Source organism: Colletotrichum destructivum, chromosome 2, assembly GCF_034447905.1.
Source record: "Colletotrichum destructivum chromosome 2, complete sequence".
NCBI lineage: Eukaryota > Fungi > Ascomycota > Sordariomycetes > Glomerellales > Glomerellaceae > Colletotrichum > Colletotrichum destructivum.
Window position 1 is genome coordinate 2,600,203 of NC_085897.1, and position 22,292 is coordinate 2,622,494.

Sequence of the window (22,292 nt, forward strand, 5' to 3'; positions counted from 1 at the left end):
CACAGAGAGTTCTTCAGTCGAGCGTGAATTTCTAGAACTCGCTCATGTGCCCAAGCGTTACAGTATAGTCTTCGACCTATGTAGCCATTCTTCCAACGCTCCGAAGTTAGGTAGGCCGGCCACATTGCCGACAAAGACTTGGATACAGAGATGTACTTGATCGGTGTCTTTTGCTGTATCATCTGAGCCATGAGAGCCTCGGGTAGCACCACCGACCGACCCAAGTAGCCGCTGCATCGAAATATTCAGAGACCATGCATGACAAGAATAACACAAAAGATCCACACTTGCATACCCTCCCTTATTTTTTTTATGACCGCCACCCACTAGCCAGGCCATGCTGCCCAAGAAGTATGTATGTAGGTAATATATACGACCAGAAACTGTCCCGTTGCGCCTTTCTAAATGCCGTGCCGAACAAATCGAAAAGCCCATTCTTTCTACCACCGCAATGACCACGACCGCCACCCAAGTCTAGGATATCAAAGAGAGAAAACCCCAAAAATGAAAGAGAAAAAAAGACCCCGAGAAGCAAAGACATAGAAAAGTCTATTGGAGAGGAAAATGTCGCTTGAGGCCGTCGAAAACCATGAAAATGAAGGCCGAGCTGGGCGCTGAACGCAGACAGGTGATGCCACACCCCCGGTACAGCCCCCTCAGCCCATGCTGCTGCCACACCAACGCGCCCTCCTGCCAAAACGTCCTCCTGGACGCCGCGTCTCCGATGGCCGCCGTCTGCATGCGTGACTTGATAGTGTCGGCGGGGAAGAAGAGGAAGTTGTACGACACGCCGCCCGAGGCGCCAGCCAGCGCCTGCTGCCACAGCGGCAGCGGGTTCGAGGCCAGCGCATCCCTCTCGGCCTGGGTCTTGACCGCCCGCCCGTTAAGGACGTGGAACATCTTGGTCACCGTCTCCTTGCTGCCGAACCACGCCGCACAGCCTCCCGACTCGCGAATCAGGGTCCCCATCTGGCCGTGCCAGAAGCCCCGGATGCCGTAGTGGCGGTAGATGTCGCGGATGACGGGCAGCGGGCGCAACTGCGGCGCCGCCACGGCGTCGGCGCAGGCGGGCGCTTGGATTTTGCACTTGACGAGCTCGACGGGGGTGAGGACGTAGGATGTGAAGAAACCGGAGAAGGCACCGGTGAACCAGAGCGCGGAGAGGGACAGCTCCTGACCCTGGGGGGTCCAGCCGGATGAGTATACAGCGGCGCGGCCGATGCGTTCGAAGAAAAACAAGCTGCTGTTCTCGAGAGCGGCACCAACGAGCGGCGCGCTGATGCCACGGTAGAGCCCTCGGACGCCCTCGGACTTGATGGACTGGCGGAAGCAGTCGAGCGGGCCCTTGTAGCGTAGGGGCTGGTTGTCAGGCTGGGACTGGAGGCGGACCTTGACTGTGTCGAATGGGTATTCGATGTATTTACCAACGACGCCGGCGACCTGGTGGGGGAGGAAATGTCTCGTTAGCGAGGGTTTTCAAGCCTTGAGAAACTGCGCGCAACATACGGAACCGTAGACAATGTCCTCCATAGCCTCTAGTGCGGCAGTACGGCTCTTCTTCAGCGAAACCGGTGCGTCATGGTGGGAAATCTCCATTGCTGCCGCTGCAGAGTCCATCATAGCAAAGATTGAGACCGGTAGGTGTATGAGCGATAGCCGCCTAAGCTATTCAAGGTGGTCGCTGGGAGGAGTTTGAGAGCAGAACCCCAGGAATATGGCTCAAAGGTCGGTGAAGAAGAGGAGGAAGAGGAGAAGAAGGAGGAGGATGGTGAGGGAGACAGGTGCAGGTTGTTTCGCTCGCTTGTCGTGTTGCGCGCTCGTGGAATACCGTCCGTACCAAAGCAAGATATCGCTCAGCCTTCGAAGCGTGCCGGCAGACTCGAACCGAATAAAAAGGTGACAGGGAAAACGAGCTGCCAGAAACAGAAAGGAGCAAGTGCAGGACGTCGGTTGAACAGGAAGTCTATTCAGCACTGTCCTTCACTGCTCCCCCTCGTTGCTGAGTTGAAAAAGGGAGATGGGATAACCACACAGGAAGAGGACGTGGGCCTCGAAGGGGACAGGCACACCGCGGGGCAAAAGCGAAAAAGCAGGCCCGGTGTCACGGTGTGTCACCCAGCAAGCGCAGCAGCCCGTACGTAGTAAGTACCTAGGTACCTAGGCAGGTACCTACCTAGGTTGTCCAAACTTTTTTTTCCCTCTCCTCTATCTCTCTCTCTCCTTCGGATCCCTGACAATATCCACCGATACCGGGAAGGGCCTAAGGATTTCGCTTCGGAGGCACTGCGCCAATCTAGCAGCTTTGTTGTCACTTCTGACGAATCTCGAGACGTGTGGTTCCCAGCGTAGAGAAAAACTACAAAAATCAACCGGTAGCTAAAGGGAAGGAGCTCGTGGGAGATCCGGTACCTAGCCAGACAGGCAGGAGACTGAAAGTGACAACCGAATTATGTTGCTAAAAGTTGTCAAACAACACAGTCGGACCTGGCCAGTTCATGACTTGCGATTGGCGCCGCGGGTCAAATATACCTACTCCGACCTCCCATGTGAAAGAAACGGTGAGGATCGGTTCTATGCGGTACCTACTCTGTCCGTACCAATGCAGTGGGGATTGGGCGCAACAGAGCCAGCATTGGGTTGCAGCAGAAAAAATCTCTCGTTCCGCAGCGAGGAACATGGGAATTTCCCTCGATTCTGCTCCTCGTTCCGTCGTGCAGCAGGCACTAATGGACCGCAGGCGCCGCTACCAGGCCCAGAACATCCCGGGGGGGCCTGACATCAGACCGAGATGGAGAATGGACAAAACCACCATCTTTGTGGTCGGTCAGTGGTGGGGTTGCCTAGGCTTGGTTCGGCGGGAGCTAGGCAATTGGTCCTTGAGTCGAGGTGGGAAACCCCGAACGCTTCGGTGCTTGTCACCTGTTTCCCTTCCCCGCGCGCTGTCCGTGTCAGGCACAGCAGCGCCCCTGCCATCTGTGTCCCAAACCTCCAAGGGCAAGAATGCAGTTGTGCTAAAGCAGAGACAGAACCAAGGGTGATGGTCTTGGTGAAGAAGTGGGAGGTATCTCGGGGTATATAAGCAAATTGACAACTTGATTGAAACGCCATACCTTGAGCAAAAGTTTCAACATTCTGCCACAAGATCCTTACCAATGGACAGATGGAGACGGTGTGCGATTTTAAAAAGACAAGACGGCATTGGCAGGAACGCCAAGGCCCGACGCGCCGACATTTGCTCGGACATAAAATTTTTATCAGATCAGATTATCACGATAATCTATGAGTCCACGGATCTATTTCCACTTTTCGCATCCATCCGCTGGCCGCCAGTGTCTTCTCATCCACCCGCCATGCTACCATCACCCATCGCGCGACGTTAGGCGCCCCACTGACCCCCCTTGCCTGATGACTCCTCTGCGCCCCCTGCCCTCTTGTTGTGCCCTCCACCGCCGCCGCCTCCTCGCTGCGGCTTCTGCTGCGCGGCCTCGTGCCGCCGCAGCTCCTCGGGCACCCGAGAAATTGAGCTCTTGGAGAGCATCTGCTTGAGGTCGTAGAATAGGTCCGAGTCGCTCTGTTCCAGGAACGTGATGGCGACACCGCTCTTGCCCGCACGACCCGTACGACCGATGCGATGCGTGTAGCTCTCGATGTTGGTCGCCATATTGAAGTTGATGACGAGACTGACGTCCGGCACGTCGATACCTCTTCCTGCCAGGTCCGTCGCCACGAGCACTTGTGTCTGCCCGTTGCGCACCGATGCCAACGCCGCCTCTCTCTGCTCCTGCGTCTTGCTGCCGTGGAGTGTGACCGCCGAATAACCCATCCTTTGCACGTCGCGCGCGACGGCATCGCAATTGCGCTTGATGTTGACGAATACAATGATGGGTGGGGCGAAGTCACCCGCGCCAAGGATCTCCTGCAGGCGCTTCTTCTTCTTGTCCTCTCCCGAAACAAACTCGACCCTCTGCTCGACCGTTTCGACCGCCTCACCAGCGTTGCCGATCGTGACGATGGCCGGACGCCGTAGGTACTTTCTGGCAATCTTCTCAACGGTCGGCGGCATCGTCGCCGTATACATCATCGTCTGCCTGTACCTGTCTCTGGCGCCGAGGTATTTCTGCATCATCTGCGCGTTTTCCGCATCGTCTGTGTCTGGTTTCTCGTTCGACACAGGCAGGGCGTCCAGGATCTTGTTAACGGATTCCTCGAAACCCAGATCGATCATTCGGTCGGCTTCATCCATGATAACGTAGCAGCATTGCGACAAGACGAGGAGGCGCCTCTCAATACAGTCCACCAGACGGCCTGGAGTTGCGACGATGATTTCGGCACCATGGGATAATGCTTGCACCTGCTCCTCCATCGAGTGGCCGCCTACGATGCTGACCACGTTGAAGCCCAGTGGGTCGGCGAACTTGTGTGCTTCCGACTCGATTTGCTGGACAAGTTCACGCGTAGGCGCCAAGATGAGCGCGTACGCTCCGTCGTTCTTGTTGATCTCCGTCAGGGGTGGCAGGTCTTGGATGTAGGTCAGCAGCGGCAGCAAGAAGGCTGCCGTTTTACCGGAACCTGTGACGGCCACACCGATCAGGTCCCTGGCCTGCATCGCAATCGGGATAGCCGCTCTTTGAATAGGCGAAGGGTCCTTGTAACCAACCCTGTCCACGATGTTCAACAGCTGTCGCGGCAAGCCCGACTCCTCCCAGCTGCGCATCGGGTTGGGGATTTGGCCACCCTTGGTGGCGATGCCAAAGTCTTCCTTGAAGATTCTCCAGTCGCGTTCTCGCATCTCTGAGAGGGCTTTCTTCGTCCAGTGCTTGCCGAGGCCCGACCGATCTGCGCGCTCTTTCGCCTTCTCCCGTGCTCTGTAGAAGTCTTCCATAAACTCCTTTGCCCGCTTCTTGCCAAACTCGCGGTCCCTTTCTTCAATCATCCGTGCCCGTCGCCGAGCGATCTCCTCGGCCTCTTCGTTGTATTCGCCAGACAAGCTGCCAAACGTGTATGATTTCAGGGTCGTGCTGTTGGACTCGTAGATTGGGTCGTCAACGAGCGTGGTGTCCTCTTCGGCGTCCCACTCGAACTTGAATTCCGTCGCTCTCTTCCGCTTCTTCTTCACAGAGAAGTTCGATTGCTTGTTGACCTCAGGGCCTAGGTACCGATTGCGCAAAAGATCAGCCTCGATGGCCTCGGCCGACTTTTTCTCCTTGCCATCCTTTGTTGATGCCTTCCGCTGCTCTTGCTTCTCCCGCCCTCGACTGCCGGGGCCGCGGGCGTTGTCAATTGTGTGCATGGCCTTCGGGCCCGTGGGTATCCTGCCGCCGGCTCCATTGTATGTATGTGTTCCGTTGGTGATGGCGCTGTTTGCCTCAGCGGCCCATTTCCTCTCGAGCTCGGCCTTCTTCTTGGCGTCCTCTTCGGCCTTGCGCTTGCGTTCGTCTTCCTCCTGCTTCGCCTTCTCTGCTGCCTGGCGTTCCCTCTCCTTCTTCGGTATGAATCGAAGCTTCGATGCCGCGGCGTCGGCGGCCTTCTTCTTCTTGAGAATTTCTTCGAGGTCGAGAGGCGTCTTTCTCGTCTGGTTGATATTCATATTGGCTGTCTCGTGATGCGATACTGAGAAAGGATGTAGATGTGACGAAGATCTTGGGTGGGATAACCAAAGTTATGTACTGCGCTTAGTACGTACCAGCCCCAAATGGCGGTTGAACCTTGATAACTTCGCGTAGACTTTTGCTCCTCGGAAATTTTTGATAAGAAGAGTGAGTTGAAGATTATCACGGCTAGGTGTATCCGACTTGGAGTTGGAATTTGTGATATCTTGGGGTTCGAAATGTCTAGATGATTTTCTTGGTATCGCGGCACGATAGAGAAGGCTGCGATCTGCGCCACATCAGGGATCGCTACACAAGTACGATCCAATCAAACACCGTGAAATCCGGCAAATCCTGCCCCCATCTCTAAGCTAAGCCCCCTTGTCGCCCATGCACTTGCAGGGGTGGGCAAGGCTGGGCGCTCCCAAATTTGACCTGCAGCAATTGATCGAGCACCCGGAACGACGAAAGAGATAGCTCGCCCTCAAACTCTCGTTCCCTCTAGCCTTCCGACAAAATCGGCAATGCCCCAGCGCTTGCACCAGAGGACATAGTAACGAGCAGTCAAACCACAGGAATTCCTCGAAAATGGCCGCCGCAGAACAGTACATCCAGCTGGCCAAGGCGCTGCCCCAGCAGCTCCAGCGTTTCTTCGCCCGTTGGCCACCCGCCTCGATCCTGCCCGCCGGCGCGACACCCCCGAAGACGGGTTTCCAGGAGATCACGCCGAATCCCTTTTCGCGGCAGAAGCACCCTGTAACGGGAAAATGGCACGACCCCGTTTACTCACTGCGCCGACAGGCAGAGATTGTCAAGCTCGCGCGTCAACACGGTGTCGAGGAGCTGCTGCCCACGACGGTCAAGGGCACCGAATACAGAATCGCGCATCGCGTCGAGCACGGTCTCCGGGTCAAGGGTACTGGTGTGGGACAGAAGGTCAAGGGAAAGATCCACGAGAGGATGGTGCAGCCCAGGTATGTGTGCCCCGTATTTGGTTGGGTCTTGTGTCGACTCGTGTCGAGGAACGGATGTTAACTGTTTGGTACAGAATGGAGAAGAGGAGAGAGGCTATTCTGGCGATGCCGAAGTTGATCAAGGAGTGGAAGAAGGTAAGTTCAATATGGTTCACTTCTTTGGGTATCATACACTGACAACGCGAACTAGGTTGGAAGGCGGAACTGGACAAACTTCCCCAAATAAACGACCTGTTTGGCCTTCTTTCTAATTGCGATGCGTCGACTACCATAGACGGTGTACATATACCATGTATTATCATGTACAAGAAACGATTACAACAGCTTCCGACATGATGCAGTCCCTCTTTTGATGTGGGAGACAGCCCTCCTTCTGGCGGCCAGTTGGTCTACCATCCCTCCAAGATCTCTACAGCTCATGGATAGCATTGAACGAGTGTCTGCCCCGATATTGCTACGTCCGCGAACGCGATTTTACGGCTGGTTCTCTACTTCGTGTTGAGCAAAACTCGACTCTCCTCGAACCACTCACGTGATCTCCGCAGAACCAAAGCTTCTCAACCTCCAATTCGCCAGAAACTTTTACTTACAAACCCACCACAGCGACTCAACTCAAAGGGGCGCCCTGTCCGACAAGCCACGCCCGCCCGTCTTCCTTGCTCACCATGAGCCCTTCACCCGTGGACCCTGGAGAAGGTCACACATACTACGCGGTTCTAGGCATCACCCGCAAACTTCTCCAGGAAGAGGCGGCGGTGCCACAGCAAGTTATCAAGCGGGCCTATCACCGCGCTCTCCTCCAAAACCACCCTGACAAATCCAAAGGACAAGCCCGGGGCACATCATCAGCAACTTCCTACGCTAGCAAGCCTGCTTTCACTGTCGACCAAATATCCACGGCCTACAAGGTCCTCTCGGACTCGAGGACAAGAGCGGAATACGACAGATCCCTCGACCTCGCGCCGAACAACCAAGGGCTCAAGCGCGGCGAGCAGACCTTCCAGACGGGAATAGAGAACGTTGACCTCGACGACCTTGACTTTGACGAGAGTGACGGCCCCGATGCCGAGTGCTGGTACCGCAGCTGCCGGTGCGGAAATCCGCGCGGGTTCCTCTTCACTGAGGCAGACCTCGAAGAGGCGGGCGAGAACGGGGAGCTGCTCGTGGGTTGTCAGGACTGTAGTCTTTGGATGAAGGTCCACTTTGCCATAGTCTCGAATGACTGATGATGGAGATCTAGTAATGTCTCTTTGAGATTGAACGGACGGAAACTTTTATCACTTTACCCCGGCTTCGCCTTCTGGCCTCCACGTGAAATTTTGCTCCAGGTATGAACCAGCGTGTATGTTGGTTTGTGACCTGCATTGCCGAGAAGGAGATTGACATTTATGGTGGCATGGTCAAACTTTGGCTGAGCCGTCGGCTTTTTGCTTATGCTGCTCAACGCTACTGCTGTCAACTCACTCTGATTTTGATGACATTTCTGTTCTCCCCGCTTCTTTGCTGCCCTGGTTCTTTGTTCAGAATTACCACATGTTGTTGCTTCCCCCTCAACTACTTCCACCGTCATCTTTCCTTCTCACACTGGGAATTGTTGCTCTGCAATATCTTAGATTGCATTAGGGGAAATGGCTTCTGTAACATAACAGCCGACAACAACCCCCTGGATGATTGCAATTTTTCAATTTTGAATTATTCACACATTTGTCACAAAACTACTCAATACTGATTGCCGGATGTGCTTCTTTTGAAAGCAATTTTAGTCTTTTTTTGTTGTTGTCCAGACGGTCTTGCATTAGAGTCTAAAAAAGCAAACGTGGGTGCAATCGACCTCCAAAATGCTCTTCTTTAGCCCTCAGCCAGTCCCGTACTAGGAAAAATCAACCCCTTCACAATTCTTGTGTATTGCCTAAACGATGCCGATTCGCAAAAACGAAATCTCCAGTCCACACTCCGTAGACACCAGTCCGCCCAAATCCGGCGAGGAACAGCAGAATGCTACGACACCATCACACTCCTTTACTCAGCCTTGGGCTCCTCGGAGGTGCTGGCGGCCGGCGCCTCGGCGGTGGTACCCTCCTCCTTGGAAGAGGCAGGGGCTTCGGCGGTGCCTGACGCCGCGGGCTCGGCCTCAGAAGAGGTCCAGAGAGTCTATATGTGCGGTTAGCGATATAATCTTCTTCTTGGCCACAGGCAAATATTACCAGGTTGTCACGGAGAAGCTGCATGATGAGGGTAGAGTCCTTGTAAGACTCCTCGCTAAGGGTGTCAAGCTCTGTGAAGACAGTGGTCAGTAAAATGAAAGAAGCTCGAGCAGTGATGGAACGAACCGGCAATAGCATCATCGAAAGCCTGCTTGGCAAGGTGGCAAGCCTGATCGGGAGCGTTAAGGATCTCGTAGTAGAAGACGGAAAAGTTGAGGGCGAGGCCGAGGCGGATGGGGTGGGTAGGGGGGAGCTCGGTCTGGGCAACCTCGGTGGCAGCCTTGTAAGCCTCAAGGGACTTGTCGGCGGAGTCCTTGCGGCGGTCGCCAACAGCGAACTCGGCGAGGTAGCGGTGGTAGTCACCCTTCCTGTTCAGGGGGTCAGTAATGCTGCGACTACCTCAATTCCAACCTCACTCCTTACATCTTGTGGTAAAAGACCTTGGACTCGCCAGACTTGGCAGAAGGGATAAGGTGGGCGTCGAGGACGTCAAGGATGTCGTCGCAGATCTTGGCGAGCTCGGCCTCGATCTTCTGGCGGTACTCCTTAATGAGGCCAACCTGGGAAGAGTTGCCCTTGGACTCCTCCTTCTGCTCGATGGAGGTGACGATTCTCCACGAGGCACGGCGGGCACCGATGACGTTCTTGTAGGCAACAGAGAGAAGGTTGCGCTCCTCGACAGTCAGGTCACGGTCCTCAGAAGCGACGATCTTCATGTTCTCAACCATCTCTGGAGGTCCCATCATCAGTATATGTCCACCGTTCTCGAGCGGCGATTACCACGTACCCTCGTAGCGCTCAGCCTGCTCAGCAAGCTTGGCCAAGTACACAGCATCTTCGTGACCCATTGTGGCGGTTGGTTATCTGGAACGCAATGATTGATTAGCACGTGTAGCCAGGGGTCGACGCCCAAAAGATGCGCTCCAGCCGATTGATGAATATGACTTTTAGAGAAAATGGCGGGGTTAGGGGTGAGTGGATATCGGAAGCGCGAGCGGGCGAAGTTAGAGGTGAGAGGACGAGTCGCGGCGTATGCGCCTCACTGACTTCATCACTCGGTTGAGGCTCCCCGCTCCTGGTGGGGTTTTGCGCCTGACCGGTCAAGATAGGGCGCGCAGGGTCGGTGAGGCGATCAATCGGGTACAGACTGAGGCAGAGACGACATCGTCGTCAAGCGGTAGGCGTAGATATGCCATTGTCGGCTGTTGGGGATCGGTGGAAGGGGATTGCGGCGAGGGATGCGATGACGACAGAGGGGGCACGGGGGTTGATTGGGGGAGGGGACCACGTACCTTGGTGCGATGTTTTGAGGTCGGCGGGGATGTTCTGGTGGAACTATGGATGAGCGACAATGGAAGAGTTTTGGTGTCAAGAGTCGAGTTGGTTCGGAGCAAGGGAAGAGAGCGTGACGAAAGGTAAATCGAGGCGGGTGTTGGATGCTTTGCAAAAGGTAGTGCGAGGGTTGGAAGTTGAGAAGTTATGAGACGAAAAGGTGATGGATGGAAATTGAGGAAGGGGCTCTGGACTGCACAATACGTGAGGTGGCCCGGGCCAAAGACAAGGCAAGGCGTCGAGGGGGGGAGGGTGGCACCGTACCGACTGGACTGGACGGGACTCAACTTGACTGGTTGATCGTGGATGGGTAAAGGACAGTAGCAAGAGGCGTCTCAACCAATACCCTCGCCGTATCCACACTGTAGCAGGTGGCTCCCTTCTGTTTTTGTTCCCAACTCGGTGCTAGCCCTGGAATGACCGACTCACGTGAATCAGTTCCGGGGTAGAATCAAGTATCGCGACTGGGCTGTGCGGCTGAGAAAAGTTGGGATGTGCCCTTGAGAACCCCCGAGTTCTACCTAAACGTACCCTTACAGCAAGCAACTAGTGCTAGCTGTATGTGAGAGACAGTCGGAGGGTACATGACGGTACTTCTCATTTTCTTCCCATCCTTTCCTAGGCCCATTTCCCCAGTGCGTTCCTTCACTGGGGCATCGACAGACTACAGCAGTTGCAGGCCTTGAATCCAGGTACACCACTGCAGTAAGGTATCTGTCTACCTACCGACCAACCTACAGAGTAAGGTGCATTTCTCATCCACCTGGCACCAATCCAAGGCAGGAAGCAACAGTTGACTCTTCTGACCTCACCTCGTACAGCTTCGTCCTTGTTGCTCCCACTGCGCCGCAATCACGTCACTACAGTGCTTGACTTTCTCCAGCCCAAAATTAGGCTGTCAAGCTCATGCTTTGACTGTCTTGCAGAACACACGCTACTACGATACCTAACTGCCTAACACCACCTACCTACCTACCTAGGTAACTACACGATGTCCCTGGCTATTGCTAACAAACTCAAGGCCAAACCCCACCGAGTTCCCTTCCTTCCTGTGCGATTTGTCCCTTTATCCCACTTCATCCCTTCTTTTCAGACAATTGCTCGCGCGGCCAACCGTGCTCCATTCATCCTTTGAGTTCAGGCACTTCTCTAGTTGCTCGGGGTCGCGCTGTTCTGCCCACTACCTATCTAGGTTGCCTCCCGCGGCTGGTCGTGGCGGCAGCCGTTGGAACCACGCTTGGATCGCCATTTCCTTGGAAGACGGGAGTGCACCAATGCTGAAAGTTTATTGAAGAGGCTATAGATGCTATCTAGGTATATCAGACAAGGCAAGGCAGCGCTTACACGTCGTTCGGCCAAGGGCACTGGACAGTTTCGGCTCTCTCTCTCTCCACTCAAACGTCGCACCTCACACCTCCTCCCCGGGCGAGACAAAGGCAAAGGCCGTCGCACCACACCACCGGACACCCCATTGGTCGTCCAACTTGAAGCGACAGATCTCCCGAATACCTCCAACCTGGTGGCCCGGGGAAAATCCCAGTCATATCTGGGATCCAGTCTTCCCGGGGAAGATGAGCAGGAGTGAACGACAAGGCTGCTCACCCAGCACTCGGGTGACACAGTCAGTCCATAACGGGAATCATGAGGCTCCATATGTCATATACTTCTGATGCCTGTTTGCAGCAAGCCTGATACAGCATCGCGCGGACGATGGCTTTTCACTACACGGAGCAAAACCCTTGATTCCCACCATGGCACAACAGATGCTCGGTGCCCACTGTGGCACTCAAGTCATCGCGGGATTATGCGGGTGCTCCACCTGCTCCAACATACACAGCCAGCCTCAAAGAATGCCATTCTGGCCGCAAGCAGGCGACGTGCAAGTGATGTTGCCTGAGGAAAAAAAGACAAAGCACCTGCTCCTCAGTTCAGGTTAAGCCCATATTGCATCCACCAAGCCGAGAAATGCCGGCAGTGGGTGTTAGCTGAATACCTCGCTTCCACCGTGTATGACGTATCATATTCCCGTACCTCTGTACTCGCCCACGAAAAGAAGGTGGCCGAAGCAGAGCAAAAGCTCCCTCCAAGCTCTCTCCCATCAGCTCGTTCCAAGGAATCAGATCATCCCCTCTCCGTCCAATAAGCATTTGACCTGCGTTCTCTTTCCCGAGTTGCACCAGACTCTCCACAACCCAACCTATCACAAAACCCATCGACTAGCACCCGTCGTCATCGGTCAACCTAAGCCAAACATAACCTCTTCCAACAACATCATCAACCATTCAATTGACACCACGCTTATCCTCCCAACGACAAACCAAACTTCTTTATAGATCCTTGAAAATGATGCGCATCGCTGCCACCAAGGCCGTCGCCCGTCCTTTGACTCTCGCCTCTCGAGCTACTTTCAGCACCACCCCCCGCGCCATGGGCGAGGGCGACACTGGAGCTCCCTCCAAGTATGGAGGCGGGTAAGTTTCCTCTCCTGGATGCTTCTCCGTGACTGCTCTCGCAGCGGCCGAAAGTCCTGGGGAACGGCACAGGCTGACAATTGGATTTTCAGCGACGCTTTCCAGAAGCGCGAGAAGGCAAGCGAGGACTACGCTATCCGCCTGCGCGAGAAGGAGAAGCTCCTTGAGCTCAAGAAGAAGCTCAGCGAGCAGCAGGCCCACCTCCAGCAGCTGTCCGACCACATGTTCGTGAACCCCCACCATCCTCAGATATGACGTTGCCCTTTCCTTTTCTCCCCCGAATTTCGAAATTTCTCTCGCTGACTGACCCGACCCGAATAGCGACGAGATCACCAAAAACCAGGGCGGCGAGCACAACTAAATCTGAACAAAACATGCATTCGCAATAATACCAAATGGCGAGCGAGGGAGCCGTGTACGCTGAACGGACGGAGGGGAAGATTGATATCCGCAATAGCCGGCGCATGTAGCAGATCGTGAATGACGCGAGCGCAATTTTACCGAAAATTAAAATCAGGATTGCCAACCAACACTTGGTATTCGCCCATAGTGTAGGCCAGTGTACATGTACGTATGGTGAGAACAGAATGCACTCTCGCGCTTTAAATATTCGCGCAATGCGCATCCACCTTTGTTCCATTCTTGCTTGGCGATCAACTACTCCAATTTCTCCGGGTCTTTTCAAGTCATTGACCCTTATCTCAACCCTTTTCACTCTCGTGTGCTACCAATACAAAACCCCACCCTTACTTCAATACCGCTATCCAACCCGCCTTTCATCGCCGACCCATGTAAGATCGGTAGAAGCTCTCCGCCGCATCTGTCTCTGGCGCTCCATACTGGCTGCCAAGGTTGTTGTTCGCCTTCTGAGCGGCGGATACCTTGGCCTGTAGGGACGCGGCGTTGGTGTCGATCCACTGGAGTTGCGAGAGGTGGCCGTTGAGAACACGGACAATCTGGCTCAGCTGCGAGCATGTTAGCAGGACATAAAATGGCAAATGGAAAAGCAGCAGTGACTTACGGGATCCTCGGGTTTGGTGCCCTTGCTCAGAGTACCAGAGATGTCGTTGATCTCCTTGACCATCTTGGACAGGTCTCTGCTCTTCTCGTCGAGGTTCTGCGTCAACTTCTCGGCGAGCTTGTATGTGCGCTCGCGCTCCTGGTCGGGTCCGGCCAGGGTCTCGCCCTGTCCCATCTGGCGGGAGAACATCTCCTTAACATCGGATTCGTAGCGATTGAGCCAGTCCTCGAGCTCGTCCTGCTGACTCTCCACTGCCTGGAGCTGCCGCTCAATCTCGTGGCTTGCCTTTTCGGCTTCAAAAGTGTTAAGGTAGAGCTTTTGAATCTTCTCGCCATTGTCGACCAGGCCCAAGTCCCAGTCGGCAACCTGATTAGCATAATGCTTGAAGTCCTTCTGATACTTGGACAAGTCCGAGGCCCATCGGGTGATGATGTCGTCCATAGACTTGTTCTTCAGACGGGGAAGCTGAGAAGTAGGGCCAGTTGTGGAAGCTGCCAAGGTATTTGAGTTGCCAGTCGGGGCAGATGTGGTGGCGGGTGCCGTGCCATTCTGGGTTGATGCTCCAGCAGCTGGTGTTGATGGCTTGGCACCAAAGAGACCACCGGCCGATGCGGTAGTGCTGGGGGCTGTTGTTGGTTGAGTTGCGGCAGACGTAGTCGCTGGCGCAGTCGACGTATTGGTTGATGCCGGTTGAGAGGTGCTCGCCGCCGGGCCGCCTCCGAAGAGTCCACCACTCGCAGGCTTGCTGGCAGGAGCCGTGGATGTCTGTCCGCCGAAAAGCGACGTAGGAGCCGCCGTGGCAGCGGGGGCCGCAGATGCGGTAGTAGCAGGCTTTCCAAAAAGGCCCCCTGCAGAAGAGCCAGCTTGTGTCGCCGCAGCCGGCGTCGAAGATGTGTTACCGCCGAATAAGCCGCCGGTAGATGAAGCAGCCGGAGTCGAGGTGGTAGGGGTAGCAGGCTTGGCGCCACCGAAGAGAGAAGAGGCGCCTGCTGCGGGAGCTGTGGAAGTTGTCGAAGCAGGCTGGGCTGAGGAAGTGGTAGCAGCAGCCTGGCCACCGAAGAGACCTCCAGTGCTGGGTGCCGCGGTTGTGGCCGGCTTCTGGTCTCCGAAGAGACCACCACTGGCGGCAGGTTGTTGCTGCGCCTGGCCGCCAAAGAGAGAGCCTCCGCTGGCCGGCTGGACTGTGGAAGCAGCCTTGGACTGTCCAGCGCCACCAAAAAGACCGCCTGCGCTGTTGTTCTCCGCCGGCTTGGCCGCCGCAGCACCAAAGGGAGAAGGGGCCGCCGAGCCAGATGGTGCGGCGCCGCCGAAAAGTCCACCTGTGGCAGGTTTGTTCGCGCCAGCAGGGGGGGCTCCAGCCGGCGTTGTTGATCCCCCGAGTGAGAAGGCGGGCTTTGCAGGTGTAGCCTGAGTTGCGGAAGCACCGGTGGTAGCTGGTGTGCTTGATGCAGGCTTGTTCATGCCACCGAACAAACCCCCGCTAGAAGCAGGAGCAGTAGTTGCCGCTGAGCTTGACGATGCATTCTGGCCGAACAAACCGCCAGGTGTAGAAGCGCCTCCAGTGTTTCCGCCGCCAAACAAGCTCACTGCCGGCTTCGTCGCAGCCTTGTCTCCTCCAAACAGACCGCCAGAAGATGCAGCAGGGGTGCCGCTCGAGGCTGTGGCAGCGCCAAAGAGACCTCCTGAGGGGGGTGCAGATGTGCTGGGAGTAGAGGAGCCGGTGTTTGAACCGAATGGACCGCCAGAAGCAGCCGGAGTCGATGATGTGCCAGCCGCAGGTTTGGCCCCGAAGAGACCACCGCCAGTCGATGTGGGTGTTCCAGTTGAAGCGGCTGAAGTGCCGCCGCCAAATAGCCCGCCTGCTGGTTTCTGGCCAGCGTTCTGTCCAAAGAGTGATCCGCTGGAAGCCGGCGTGCCGCTGCTCGACCCGGCAGCGGGTGTATTGCTACTTCCCAGGTTACCGAAAGAAAAGCTGGGAGTGCCGGTAGAGGCGCCGCCGAAGAGACCTCCAGATGCCGGTGCAGAAGTCGCAGGGGTCGAGCCGCTGTTCGACGTGGGCGTGGCGTTCGTGTTTCCGAAGCTGAAGGACATTGTGTCGAAGTTTCGTGAGGCGATCGGGGTATGTCAAGCAGGCACTTGACGGCGTTTGGAAGCTACCGATAGACAACAAGAAGCTTGTCTACAATGAATCGCGGACCGTACAACTTAGCTTCGTCGCATTGAGGGACGAGTCGAGCCCAGAGTGTTTACTCTTTGTCGATGGCAACCGAGGATATGCTGTCGATATGCGCGAACTTGTTGCGACCGAGAAGTTCTTTGCTGTAGCCGCAGGGGAGAGAAGGTAGTAGTTATTGTTGATGGCTGGCAGGGCAGCTTTTTTTTGTGATGCTCCAGCCTTTCAGACCTGCCTCCACGCGACTGGCGCGCTGTACCTGCCCAGAGGCAGGGACATATTACCCATCAAGTGCTAGCGCGGAATTAGCCGGGGCCTGCCCCACGTGATGCTTGGCAGGCGGCAAGTCTAGAAGCTGAAGACTTAGGTACTCATGCCGTCTTCGAGCCTGCTGATTATCATCCTCCCTGCCCAAGGACTCAAAAGTGCATTTTCCTGGGTTTCTTGTGTGCCGTCAGCCTTGCTTCAAAACTTCTCTCTTACATGAGTTGCAGTGGCCTAAATACTTAGTTTGAGGATATCGTTCTTGCTATTCGGCCCACACAATTACGTATCCGCTAATCGACAGGTTCCCCTCCACCACCCACTCCTATTCCCTCCCATCATCGATAACCTTGGAACTCTCAAGCTGCTTCGCCTGCTCGTAACACCAAGAAACATTGTCCTACAACTTGCCTTCGCACTCGTACCGGAATAATGGCAGACGAAGAGACCCTCTCGCCGCCCAGGCGATCTGGTACCAGCGACCCTGGCGCCCACGATCTAGGTAGAGACAACTAACCCCCTCCCCTTGCCATCGTCTTGCCCAAATAATGATAGATCAGACCGTTTGTCTAACATCTTGTAGCAAATGCTTCCGACTCTGAGGACCACTTTTCCGATGCGCAATCTGCTCCCCTCAGTCCCGGAACGTCGCCGATCCCCAAAACTCGCGTAGAAAAAGTCGACGACGAACCGTCATACGGTGAGGTACCTGGAACAGAGGCCTACCGCTTGAGGGAGGGGGACGCTGAGCCGGATGAGATTGCTATTCAGGAGAAGAAGAGCGATTCGTTGTCGTCTGAGGATGGCGCACCCAAGTCGCCTGTCATCCCCAAGACTGTCGTCGAGGAGGCGCCGGGTTCATCAGGTCCTCACTCAGAAGAGTTCCTAGAGAAGCGCAAGGCAGACGCCCCAGCCGACTTGGTTGTGAAGCCGGAAGGCAAGACCGAGGAGGGCGACAGTTCCGGTACGATGTAGAGATCCCTGGAATCAAAGAGCATTTGTCGTTGACCTGGCGTCATTCGTAGATTCTCCCCCTGTATCACCTGCGCTGTCAGACCTAGGTTCGCCCCGCATGGACCAGAAGCCGTCTAACACGGAACCATCGTCTACCCCATCCAGTGCAAGTCTCGCACCACCACCCGGTGAGGATGATGACGAGGGCGACGACGACGATTTTGGTGACGACTTTGACGACTTTGAGGAGGGTGCCGAGGCCAATGGTGACTTTGACGACTTTGACAACGGCTTTCAAGAACCGGAATTTGAAGCTCCCGCACCGGCCTCGGCACCCAGTTTGCCACAAGTACCATCATTACCTTTCGTGAGCATTCCTGCTGCATCGTTCCGTTGGAACTGTCTAACAAGTTCCTCACTAGGACATACCCGACTTTGACGGCTTAGACGGTGAAGACGTCTTGCAAGCCGTCGACTCGTATCTCAACACACTGTTCCCACCTGAAGACTTGGACGTGTCCTCTCCTCCACCAATAACCAAAGAAAACCCCATCTTCCTCACACCACGTAGCGCGTCCTTGTGGTCACAATTAGTGGCACCCCCGCCGTTGGCGCCGCCAGACTGGATCCGCTCTCGCATCCGCCGTCTGTTTCTGGTCTCTCTGGGCGTGCCGGTCGATCTGGACGAGATCCTCCCGGCCTCCAAGCAGAAAAAGCTCGTGCTGCCATCATTACAGGTTACGACGTCCGGCTCGCCGCGGACATCCTCAGATTCTCGCTCAGTATCAAGAGTGCGACAGTCCGAGGCCAACGCCTCGTCAACGTCGGTTGACTCAAAGGGGAAGCCGTCGGCGTTCAAGAGGAAAGGCCCGCTGCCAGTGCCAGAGTTGGATCTCGTGTCAGCCAAGCAGCTCTGCACGACTACAGACGAAGCCCTAAACGGCATGACGGACAACGAGCTCAAGGCCCATGTCGAGAAACTCAAGGCAATGGAGGGGACGGCAACGGAGGTGCTGGAATACTGGACCAAGAAAACGGACGAAAAGATAGGCGACAGAGAAGCCTTCGAAGGCGTGATAGAAAACCTCGTCAAGCACGCACGGAAGGTCAGGAAATAATGAATAGAGAGATGGGCTCAATCATCGCCGAGGCCTATCTACCAGCATACACCCTCCCGTCTAGTTTTCCATGCACGTTTTCCCTGTGAAACCCGTGACACACGCCCGCCCAAATGGACCTCGAAAGCTTGCGAATTCCCAGTTCCTCGTTAGGCTATTTGATACTACGGGTAGTGGTCGTGTCATCTGCATTCATTACCCGCCTAGTACTCAAAAAAATGGCATCCCCTCCCCCACCTCCCCCATTGGCTCTACCAGACTGATTCTTTTTTTAGACTCCTGCGATGCTGAAGAATGGGCTTTTTTGAGACTTGTTTTTGGTTTGGTTTGTGAATGTCGGTTTAGGACGAGCTGGGCTCAAGGGTGACACCGCTGCGAGGGATTAGCTATTGAAGACAGTTACAAGAACAAGATGAACTTACGCAGCGATGGTGGCCCAACCAATCAGACGCCAATGCTTCTCAATACGACGCGACAGAGCAACCTTCTCACCAATGTTCGTGCAAGCGGGGGAAGTGAGGACAAGCTTGGCGGCATCGTTCTTGATGGCGGCAACCTTGGCACCAGTAGACGTGGAACCGATGTTGACCATGATGACCTCGTTCTTGGTGAGCTTGGCGACCTTGGCCTGCTTGCCGTCGGCGGTTCTGACACCGAGGAGACGACGGAGGAGGTAGAAGTTGACTTCGATCTCGCTGTAAATCTCGGGCAGGCGGCCCTTGAGACCCAGGACGAAACCGACGAGACGATCGGCTCTGCAGAGAGTGGGGTCGATGCGGGTACCGACACCGATGAGACCACCGGGAACAGCGTACTTGAGGTCGTTGAACTCGGAGTTGAGAGAGACGATTCGGCTGAAGATAGGCGTGCACTTAAGGGCACCCTTGTCGTCTCTGGTAACGATACCAGGACGGATCTCAATCTCGTCGCCGAGCTTGAGGACACCGTGCAGAATAGAACCACCAGCAACACCGCCCTTGAGGTCGTCAATCTCGGCACCAGGCTTGTTGACGTCGAAGGATCGAATGACGATCATGTGGGGGTCCTGGGTGAAGTCACGAGGAGGGACCGGGATGGTGTTAACGATGGCCTCGTTGACGGCATCGATATTGAACTTCAACTGGGCAGAGATGGGGATGACAGGAGACTTTCCGGCAACGGTGCCCCTGATGAACTTGAGGATGGATTGGTAGTGTTGCTGGGCAGCCTCCTCGCGCATCAGGTCGACCTTGTTCTGCAGGATGATGATTTTGTCCAGCTTCATAATCTCAATGGCAGCCAAATGCTCAGAGGTCTGGGGCTGGGGGCAGGTTTCGTTGCCGGCAATGAGCAGCAGAGCGGCATCCATGACGGCGGCACCCGACAACATAGTGCTCATGAGAATGTCGTGACCGGGGCAGTCGACGAACCTAAGCGTCGGGATATTAGCCAACCTTGCATCCATGATTCCGCGGGGGATTAGCTCTCGGGACTACTCACGAGACGTGGCGCAATAATCTGTAGGTACCGCTGCAACCCTCGCGCTCGCAGGGAGGGTCTACCTCCTTCTCACTCTTGTAACTCCTGAAGCATCCCGGCCGGGGGCACTCGGTGTTGTCGCACTGGTAGATCTTGGCGTTGGCGTAACCAAGCTTGATGGTGATGTTACGGATCAGCTCGTTCTTGAAACGAACGGTCTGGACGCCGGAGATGGCCTTGACGACGGTGGACTTTCCGTGGGCGACATGGCCGATGGTGCCGATGTTGATTGTTGCTTGGCGAGCGATAATCTCGGGGGTGAGGGGGCTAAGGGTCTTGACATCGAGGTCTTTGGGATCGGTTTGCGGGGGCAGAGGAGGGCGCTGGACTGTGTTGTCGGCAGTGACGGGATTCGACGACTTCTTGAGAGCCGACTTGAGGGGCTTCTCCTCGTTGAGCTCGGTCTGCTCCTCCACGGACTCGCCAGAGTCAGACTCTGAGTCGATGTCGTCGTACTTGGGGTCGCCGTTGGCAGACATTGTCGCGAACAGTTGATGGCGGGGTAGTTCGTCTACGGGGGTTCCGACCGGTCTGAAACGTCAAGTTTTGTAAACTTGTATCGCCTGGTGATTCAGGGGTGTCTGATGGTGTTCGAAGGTGCCGGAGAGGAGGATGGAGCCTCAGTTCGTGGGTTTCGTGACGTCGAGGTTGATCTCGATTGATTTTCTCGCCGGAGCCTCGAATCGAATTGTTGTGTGAGTCGACGCTAACCCTTTCGGGTACGATAAGCTGCCCGATAAATGCCCCGCCGGACCTTCATCGGTTAAACCTGGGCTCAGCGGTGAAAGCTCACAAAGCCCATATCTGGATGCACCTAAGTAGGAAGGTATCCTAAAATGCTTTTGTGGCTTTGGCCCAGGAACACACAACCGTTCGAGTTGTCTCAACAGTTGTGGCGACAACATCATTCAGACCTTGGCCTTGCAGCTTTCTAGCTCAATGACTCAGTACTCCCTGGAATATTTCACGAACGCGTTCGGCATAAACACACGTCCAATAATAGGACGCGAAATTCATCGGACATAATTTGTACAGGACATCAAGCACAGAGATATTTGATCCCTACAGCATCCACTGAGTCTTGTCAGTTCAGGAATTGATACTGAGCTTATACTCCGGATCTTACCAAGTTTCCCTTCCGGCGTCACGATCCTTGGATGGGGAGTCTCGGCTGCAGGCAGTGGGTAGCCTGAAAAGCGACTTGAGGGAAACATATCATACGAGGAAACAGCAACACACTACAATACGTTGCGTTGCGCCTGATCTTTACTTGATCTCTGTGTGGAATACGAGGACTAATAGCGCTGTCAAAAGCAGAGCATTGCCCTCTCCTCCGTCAAATCGCAACCTCGACCTAATCCCGCTTGAAAAGCTGGAGGCCTCGAGTTCAGTTACACTGATGTTTCGGCAGCTGCTTCCCCCCGATGATACCATCCTTGTGCATCGAAAGCGGTATCATCAACTATCCCGTCACTCGGCATTGAAGCTCCGCCACAGGATTGCGGGAAAGGATTGCCCAACTGCCCGTGTCTCCTCGCACGCAGAATCAGACAACGAATTTGGGTAATAATAGGTCAGTGTAACCCAACCAACTTACCGAATCGCTTGTATCATCAGGCCATACAAAGACTCACAGGATGGCAAACATGGACTAAACTTGCTGGCAGAAAGTGGGCTAAATGCTCAAGCACAGGCCAAGCCTGGTTTCCTCCTTCCCCCCCCCCCCAAGTAGCTAAAGCTCAAGCCACCCGTCTATCTCCGTTACAAGGTCGATCGCTGACGGTCAACGGCTGGCGATTGAGATCCTTGCTGGAGCCAAAATCTCGTGAGGGCAGCTCTGAGTTGAGACTGTTTATGCTATGGTAGCGTGCTTTAAACCATCCACACAGATACTCGCGAGATTCTCGACTCGCACAACAAGGCTCAGTGCTCTCTCCCTCTCCACTCCGCCTCCATCAAGCTACGGATCAACGGGCTGCCTCTACAATTCCCGGGCGCCCAACCATGCCGCAGCCATTGTGAGACTTTAGGGCCGGAGACAGCGGGGAGGCAAATGTCGTCGCTAGACCCTCATCACAGAGGGCACATCTTGCATAGCAGCCTGCATGCTTCATCACTCTACATATAAACCTTCACCGGCCAGCACGGGCGAGCAAACAACTAGGTATGGAATATGGGCCCACAAGGAACCTAACCTTACCTGCCATTATACGTGCGTGTTATCTACCAGCACACACCTGAGTAAATGCTTCTCAGCCACGCAAGACTATCACGACTATCGCAGCTCCAGACTTAATAATACAAGCTCGTGGGAAACAAGGATAAAACAGGCTCGGGTGACTCGAAGGAATGGTCAAGACTCAAGAGACACAAAAGACCGCGGGCCCCGGCTGCAACCATTTTCTGTCGTCCATCCACCCACATTCATCCCCAAGTTCTGCTTACCGCCCAGTCTGCATGTGGCTGGACATCCGTCACGCACTTTTGATCCCTGATTGGTCGTAAGCCTCTGCACACAGGTGCAGGCATGTGGCATCCGAACGCGCCCGCAGCACTTGCACCTATCACATCTGCAGCTGTCCGACAGGGGATACGGGCGGCAGCAAGGGTTCGACATGTCGATTTGGACGATTTGGCGCCGGCTGGTGACTTAATTAGGAGCAAGGGTTCCGCAA

General features: G+C 55.2%; 10 protein-coding genes across 10 annotated transcripts; 5 read left to right on the forward strand and 5 right to left on the reverse strand.

Moving 5' to 3' along the window:
- Window positions 1-52: 52 nt before the first annotated feature.
- CDEST_03010 (Putative mitochondrial carrier domain superfamily) lies at window positions 53-2,022 on the reverse strand. The gene is made up of 2 exons (XM_062919169.1): window positions 1,507-2,022; window positions 53-1,440 (listed from the first exon to the last, which is right to left on the reverse strand). Exons 1-2 carry the CDS (start codon window positions 1,618-1,620, stop codon window positions 550-552), a joined length of 1,005 nt encoding a protein of 334 aa, XP_062775220.1. The 5' UTR covers window positions 1,621-2,022; the 3' UTR covers window positions 53-549.
- Window positions 2,023-3,301: 1,279 nt separating this feature from the next.
- Window positions 3,302-5,813, reverse strand: CDEST_03011 (Putative ATP-dependent RNA helicase DEAD-box, Helicase superfamily 1/2, ATP-binding protein). Its single transcript, XM_062919170.1, has one exon. It carries the CDS (start codon window positions 5,585-5,587, stop codon window positions 3,377-3,379), a length of 2,211 nt encoding a protein of 736 aa, XP_062775221.1. The 5' UTR covers window positions 5,588-5,813; the 3' UTR covers window positions 3,302-3,376.
- A 235-nt stretch (window positions 5,814-6,048) lies between these two features.
- CDEST_03012 (Putative large ribosomal subunit protein mL59) lies at window positions 6,049-6,884 on the forward strand. Its single transcript, XM_062919171.1, has 3 exons — window positions 6,049-6,562; window positions 6,637-6,697; window positions 6,753-6,884. The coding sequence occupies exons 1-3, from the start codon at window positions 6,177-6,179 to the stop codon at window positions 6,786-6,788; spliced, it is 483 nt and encodes a 160-aa protein (XP_062775222.1). The 5' UTR covers window positions 6,049-6,176; the 3' UTR covers window positions 6,789-6,884.
- Window positions 6,885-7,227: 343 nt separating this feature from the next.
- Window positions 7,228-7,788, forward strand: CDEST_03013 (Putative diphthamide biosynthesis protein 3/4; the record flags this gene model as incomplete). The annotated part of the gene is made up of 1 exon (XM_062919172.1): window positions 7,228-7,788. The coding sequence occupies one exon, from the start codon at window positions 7,228-7,230 to the stop codon at window positions 7,786-7,788; it is 561 nt and encodes a 186-aa protein (XP_062775223.1).
- A 579-nt stretch (window positions 7,789-8,367) lies between these two features.
- CDEST_03014 (Putative 14-3-3 protein) lies at window positions 8,368-10,276 on the reverse strand. The gene is made up of 6 exons (XM_062919173.1): window positions 10,059-10,276; window positions 9,554-9,630; window positions 9,190-9,496; window positions 8,893-9,134; window positions 8,767-8,837; window positions 8,368-8,713 (listed from the first exon to the last, which is right to left on the reverse strand). Exons 2-6 carry the CDS (start codon window positions 9,612-9,614, stop codon window positions 8,582-8,584), a joined length of 813 nt encoding a protein of 270 aa, XP_062775224.1. The 5' UTR covers window positions 9,615-9,630; window positions 10,059-10,276; the 3' UTR covers window positions 8,368-8,581.
- Window positions 10,277-12,188: 1,912 nt separating this feature from the next.
- On the forward strand, window positions 12,189-13,114 carry CDEST_03015 (Putative mitochondrial ATPase inhibitor). The gene is made up of 3 exons (XM_062919174.1): window positions 12,189-12,569; window positions 12,662-12,793; window positions 12,891-13,114. Exons 1-3 carry the CDS (start codon window positions 12,442-12,444, stop codon window positions 12,928-12,930), a joined length of 300 nt encoding a protein of 99 aa, XP_062775225.1. The 5' UTR covers window positions 12,189-12,441; the 3' UTR covers window positions 12,931-13,114.
- A 1-nt stretch (window position 13,115) lies between these two features.
- Window positions 13,116-15,975, reverse strand: CDEST_03016 (Putative nucleoporin, NSP1-like, nucleoporin NSP1/NUP62). Its single transcript, XM_062919175.1, has 2 exons — window positions 13,591-15,975; window positions 13,116-13,534 (listed from the first exon to the last, which is right to left on the reverse strand). Exons 1-2 carry the CDS (start codon window positions 15,679-15,681, stop codon window positions 13,346-13,348), a joined length of 2,280 nt encoding a protein of 759 aa, XP_062775226.1. The 5' UTR covers window positions 15,682-15,975; the 3' UTR covers window positions 13,116-13,345.
- Window positions 15,976-16,161: 186 nt separating this feature from the next.
- On the forward strand, window positions 16,162-18,241 carry CDEST_03017 (uncharacterized protein). The gene is made up of 4 exons (XM_062919176.1): window positions 16,162-16,529; window positions 16,611-16,991; window positions 17,053-17,348; window positions 17,404-18,241. The coding sequence occupies exons 1-4, from the start codon at window positions 16,460-16,462 to the stop codon at window positions 18,097-18,099; spliced, it is 1,443 nt and encodes a 480-aa protein (XP_062775227.1). The 5' UTR covers window positions 16,162-16,459; the 3' UTR covers window positions 18,100-18,241.
- On the reverse strand, window positions 18,096-20,357 carry CDEST_03018 (Putative translation protein, beta-barrel domain superfamily). Its single transcript, XM_062919177.1, has 3 exons — window positions 19,579-20,357; window positions 18,522-19,508; window positions 18,096-18,471 (listed from the first exon to the last, which is right to left on the reverse strand). The coding sequence occupies exons 1-3, from the start codon at window positions 20,094-20,096 to the stop codon at window positions 18,441-18,443; spliced, it is 1,536 nt and encodes a 511-aa protein (XP_062775228.1). The 5' UTR covers window positions 20,097-20,357; the 3' UTR covers window positions 18,096-18,440.
- Window positions 20,358-21,783: 1,426 nt separating this feature from the next.
- On the forward strand, window positions 21,784-22,105 carry CDEST_03019 (uncharacterized protein; the record flags this gene model as incomplete). The annotated part of the gene is made up of 2 exons (XM_062919178.1): window positions 21,784-21,829; window positions 21,948-22,105. 2 exons carry the CDS (start codon window positions 21,784-21,786, stop codon window positions 22,103-22,105), a joined length of 204 nt encoding a protein of 67 aa, XP_062775229.1.
- Window positions 22,106-22,292: the final 187 nt, after the last annotated feature.

Coding starts and splice junctions, on each gene's coding strand:
- CDEST_03018 (XM_062919177.1), bottom strand. CDS start 20,096: ATGTCTGCCAACGGCGACCCCAAGTACGACGACATCGACTCAGAGTCT. Junction 19,509..19,578: donor AGATTATTGCGCCACGTCTC/GTGAGTAGTCCC, acceptor CCCGACGCTTAG/GTTCGTCGACTGCCCCGGTC. Junction 18,472..18,521: donor GGTTGGGCCACCATCGCTGC/GTAAGTTCATCT, acceptor AATCCCTCGCAG/CGGTGTCACCCTTGAGCCCA.
- CDEST_03015 (XM_062919174.1), top strand. CDS start 12,442: ATGATGCGCATCGCTGCCACCAAGGCCGTCGCCCGTCCTTTGACTCTC. Junction 12,570..12,661: donor CCCTCCAAGTATGGAGGCGG/GTAAGTTTCCTC, acceptor TTGGATTTTCAG/CGACGCTTTCCAGAAGCGCG. Junction 12,794..12,890: donor CAGCAGCTGTCCGACCACAT/GTTCGTGAACCC, acceptor CGACCCGAATAG/CGACGAGATCACCAAAAACC.
- CDEST_03010 (XM_062919169.1), bottom strand. CDS start 1,620: ATGATGGACTCTGCAGCGGCAGCAATGGAGATTTCCCACCATGACGCA. Junction 1,441..1,506: donor AGGACATTGTCTACGGTTCC/GTATGTTGCGCG, acceptor CTCCCCCACCAG/GTCGCCGGCGTCGTTGGTAA.
- CDEST_03012 (XM_062919171.1), top strand. CDS start 6,177: ATGGCCGCCGCAGAACAGTACATCCAGCTGGCCAAGGCGCTGCCCCAG. Junction 6,563..6,636: donor GAGAGGATGGTGCAGCCCAG/GTATGTGTGCCC, acceptor TGTTTGGTACAG/AATGGAGAAGAGGAGAGAGG. Junction 6,698..6,752: donor TGATCAAGGAGTGGAAGAAG/GTAAGTTCAATA, acceptor AACGCGAACTAG/GTTGGAAGGCGGAACTGGAC.
- CDEST_03017 (XM_062919176.1), top strand. CDS start 16,460: ATGGCAGACGAAGAGACCCTCTCGCCGCCCAGGCGATCTGGTACCAGC. Junction 16,992..17,052: donor CGAGGAGGGCGACAGTTCCG/GTACGATGTAGA, acceptor CGTCATTCGTAG/ATTCTCCCCCTGTATCACCT. Junction 17,349..17,403: donor AAGTACCATCATTACCTTTC/GTGAGCATTCCT, acceptor GTTCCTCACTAG/GACATACCCGACTTTGACGG.
- CDEST_03016 (XM_062919175.1), bottom strand. CDS start 15,681: ATGTCCTTCAGCTTCGGAAACACGAACGCCACGCCCACGTCGAACAGC. Junction 13,535..13,590: donor GCACCAAACCCGAGGATCCC/GTAAGTCACTGC, acceptor ACATGCTCGCAG/CTGAGCCAGATTGTCCGTGT.
- CDEST_03014 (XM_062919173.1), bottom strand. CDS start 9,614: ATGGGTCACGAAGATGCTGTGTACTTGGCCAAGCTTGCTGAGCAGGCT. Junction 9,497..9,553: donor GCAGGCTGAGCGCTACGAGG/GTACGTGGTAAT, acceptor TGGGACCTCCAG/AGATGGTTGAGAACATGAAG. Junction 9,135..9,189: donor AAGGTCTTTTACCACAAGAT/GTAAGGAGTGAG, acceptor CCCCCTGAACAG/GAAGGGTGACTACCACCGCT.
- CDEST_03011 (XM_062919170.1), bottom strand. CDS start 5,587: ATGAATATCAACCAGACGAGAAAGACGCCTCTCGACCTCGAAGAAATT.